Genomic DNA, 3,601 nt, shown 5'->3' on the forward strand with positions numbered 1-3,601 from the left:
GGGCCAGGAGCCACCAGCGGCTGGAAGAGGCAAGACAGACGTGCCCGCAGCTGCGGAGGGAGTGGGCCCTCCGGCCTCCATGTCTGCCGTCCGGGCTGCGGGGTCTGCGGGCATTTGTGGGACAGCCTGGAACCCACGCGGCACGCGGGGCTCAGGACACTAGAGTGGCCAGACAGGGGAAGAGGCCGGCAGCTGCCCCGTGATCCCGCGGGCATGCCCCCCACTCCCCCGAGGCCCAGCGTGAGTCCCTGACAGCCAGGGGGCACCTCCGCTCAGACAGGGGTGCTCCTGGCCAGACACCTGGTCAGGGCAGGTCGTCGTGTGCCATCGCCCAGGTGCTGCAGCTGATGGAACCCAGCCCAGTCCCTCACGCAGACAGGGAGGCCCCTCACTGCGTGTGGGGCGGGCAGGGCGCCTCTGGCCCCTGACGCCCGAGCGTGCGCCGCCCCCCCGTGCTGTCCCCCGCCTGCTACCGCCCACTGCCACTTGGCCCGCAGCTCACTCGCTGTGCGCCCCGGCCCCCTGCGTGTGTCCTCACAGGGCAGGGAGCGTCCCCACTCCTGAGAAGCAGCTTCTCACACCCAGCCTCAGCCCAGCACACAGTCACGCGTCTGTCACCACGCAGACGTGGACGCCACCTCATCTCCCAACATCAGTGACGCGTGAGGCCGGAAGGTGCGGGCATCTCGAGGGCGGCGTGCGTCCCCGGCACACGCATCCGTCAGGACGTGCGAGGTCTTCCCCCGCGACGAGAAAGAACAACAGCTCTACTTCTTTGTCGTTTGTTTTCAGGCTCGACTTTGGATGCCCAAAGAGCAGCTGGAGCTTTTAAAGTGAGTGAGGGTGCTGAGACGCGGGGACCCGTGGGGATCCGAACCCTGGGACGTTTCGTAAAAGTGTAACTAAAATCCTTTCACTTCTGCAGAAAATTATTTAAGGAATTGTACGATGGGAAGTGCTTTGAACATTTACGATTAAAAAATGGGAAAGCGCCCGGGTCGGATAAATAGGCCAGCGGCTGAGCTCGTCAGAGCACACGTGTGACGGGTCACGCAGCCATCCGTCATTCTGACCTGTTCGGTGGTTTAGGAAGCCCATGGGACACGGTGTCACAAACACCATCTCTGTTTCGTCACTATTTTTTGCATAGAAACCTGTTACAGACACACTAAAATGCGTTCATTTCTCAAAATTTTTATGTTTTCTGAATCGTGAGCATGGGATGTTTCACGAACTGGAAAACAACGCTAGATGAGTAGCGCACAGCTTCTCAGCACACATGCGCACCGGCTCGACGTCTTCCGCGTGTCTCCGCCGGTTACTCCAAACTAGCGGCAGCAGGACCCGTGCTTGGCAAGCGAAGCTGGCACCGGCTGTTCCCTCCCCGCCCGGCACCCCTCCCGAGGGGCGCCCTCAGACCTGGGGCTCCCCGCCGCACCCGAAGCCGGGTGTCTATGGACGGCGGTGAGGGTGGCGACTCAGGACAGGCTGCGCAGTCGCCAGCCTCGGGGCGGGCGGCAGAGAACTGGAGGGGCAGGGCTGAGCGCACCCCCAGCCCGAGGACGCCCTTGCCAGAGTGTGCCTGGACGTGTCCGCTGTCGCCCGTGCCGAAGGGGGTGCGCCAGGCCCGCGAGCCATCCCGGCCTGCACGGCGCTCCTCCCAGCGGCCCCGAGCCCGGCCGGCTGGGCCCGGGGTCCAGGCGTCCCCCTCACGTGGTCTCCACCCGCAGGACGGAGAGCCAGACCCTGGAGCACAACTTCCGCGAGATTCTCTCTCTCGTCGAGCAGATCGCCGTCCTGAAGGCTCTGCTCAGGGACACGCGGCACGGCCAGCACGGCCAGCACGGCGGCAGCCTGCACGCCGCCGGGGAGCCCCCCGGAGCCCCGGGCCACGCAGAGCTCGTCGACCAGGTAAGCGAGGCGCGGGGACCGGGGCGCGGCCAGTGTCACCTCCCGTGTGGCCTTCCAGCATGGCTCGGAGGGGAGGAGCCGGGGGCTGGCCCTCATGCGGCTGTGACCACCTGTCCGCGGCCCCCGGACCTCGCTCCATCACGGCTCTGTCACAGAGAAGGCTTCGTATAGCTATGACTCACTTCCCACCAAGACGAATGACGAATTCTGTTTGACTTCCCAGTGAACAGACAGACAGAAGCCCGTTTGAAATGGCGGCTTCTGAATGTCTGTGCACAGACTCAGACAGCGCGTGTTCATGCACGGCCCAGGCCAGGCGACACGGGATGGAGCCCCGAGCTCGGCTCTGCCTCCTCCTCCCCCACCAGCCCAGCCTCGTCGCTGTCCCAAGGCTGCCTTCTGAAAGGCACAGCTCGTGTGCCCACTCAGGACACTTGCTTCTCTAGAATCGGAAGCTCCCTATGAACGCAGCATGAGGAGCTTCCGGCGCAAGCGGTCACGCGCTCTACGTGACCTGCCTTCATTCCCGTGTCTGCAGAACGTTTGAGCCTTTTCTAGCAAGCAGGGACTCTCATGTAGGAGGGTCCAGCAGGTCACATGCGCAGCCTCGGCCGCCCGCCTGTCTGAACGAGCACACGGGGTGGCCACCGGGGCTTCAGAGGGGGGGCCTCAGGGCCCAGGGACTGGAACGGCCAGTCTTGCTCCATGACTCGGAGGACTGTGGGAGCACAGAGCAGCACCGTGACCTGAGCAGCACTGGCCCCCGGGGGCCATGGCGGCGACCCCAGGATTCCGTGCGCAGGGCCTGGCCGGGCGTGTGGCCTGGCCGGCATTCACCGCAGCTGTCACTTTGCAGATCAGGGACAACGATGTGAACTGTCAAGACCTAAGCAGGTGGCAGGGATGTTAACAGAAAACTGTTTTTTTAATCTGTCCAGGAAACGTCAAACTTGGCAAATTACGTACTTAAAAAGCTGAGAGAAGACCAGGTCCAGATGGCCGACTATGCGCTCAAGTCGGCAGGTGAGTAAGGAAGTGAGCCACAGGGTAAGGAGCCAGGGCTCCCACAGAGCCTCCCCAGCGGGGAAACATGTTTACCCGTCTGGTCGTTCAAGGCGGAGACAAACGAACAAATGCAGACGGCGAGGAAGAGATGAGGGAGGGCTGTGCTCCGCCTCCACGCGGGGAGCACGTGTCCGAGGAAGGACTGTCCACCCGCTCGCCTGGGCAGGGCTGCGGGCGACGCCGCAGGACCACAGAGAAGTCAGGGGGGCAGAGGGGAGGTTCCTGTCACGGGCGCCACGACCCTTTATATTTCACACGCTAAAGTGAGCGATAACTAAAAAATCAGGCAGAACGTAGAGCATCTGAACGACACCATCGAGAGCTCGCTGTTAACGTGGCTTTCTCAGAGTGACAGCGTTTCCAGGGTCACGAGACTGGAAGTCAGATTTTTCTACCAATTTCCGAGCATGAATTTTACCTTACTCATTTTCCAACATTATTAAACTCTAAATGAGGTGTTTTGAGTTGTGTAACTTTTATTTTTAAAACTATTTTACAATTTTAGGAGCCTCTGTCATTGAAGCTGGGACCTCGGAGAGTTACAAAAATGACAAAGCAAAACTATCCTGGCATGGGATTGGGTTCCTAAATTACGAAATGCCCCCAGACGCTATCCTTCAGGTAA

At 61.2% G+C, this 3,601-nt stretch overlaps 1 protein-coding gene across 1 annotated transcript in view; it reads left to right on the forward strand.

The window, feature by feature from the left end:
• The window catches only part of SUN3 (Sad1 and UNC84 domain containing 3), a 25,063-nt gene that overhangs the window by 6,198 nt on the left and 15,264 nt on the right, over positions 1-3,601 (forward strand). The window contains exons 4-6 of the mRNA XM_023524164.1: positions 1,731-1,911; positions 2,850-2,934; positions 3,482-3,597. Coding sequence (XP_023379932.1) covers positions 1,731-1,911; positions 2,850-2,934; positions 3,482-3,597 — 382 coding nt within the window. The remainder of the gene's footprint in view (positions 1-1,730; positions 1,912-2,849; positions 2,935-3,481; positions 3,598-3,601) is intronic.

This window comes from Pteropus vampyrus, unplaced genomic scaffold (genome assembly GCF_000151845.1).
Source record: "Pteropus vampyrus isolate Shadow unplaced genomic scaffold, Pvam_2.0 Scaffold449, whole genome shotgun sequence".
In the NCBI taxonomy this organism is placed as follows: Eukaryota; Metazoa; Chordata; class Mammalia; order Chiroptera; family Pteropodidae; genus Pteropus; species Pteropus vampyrus.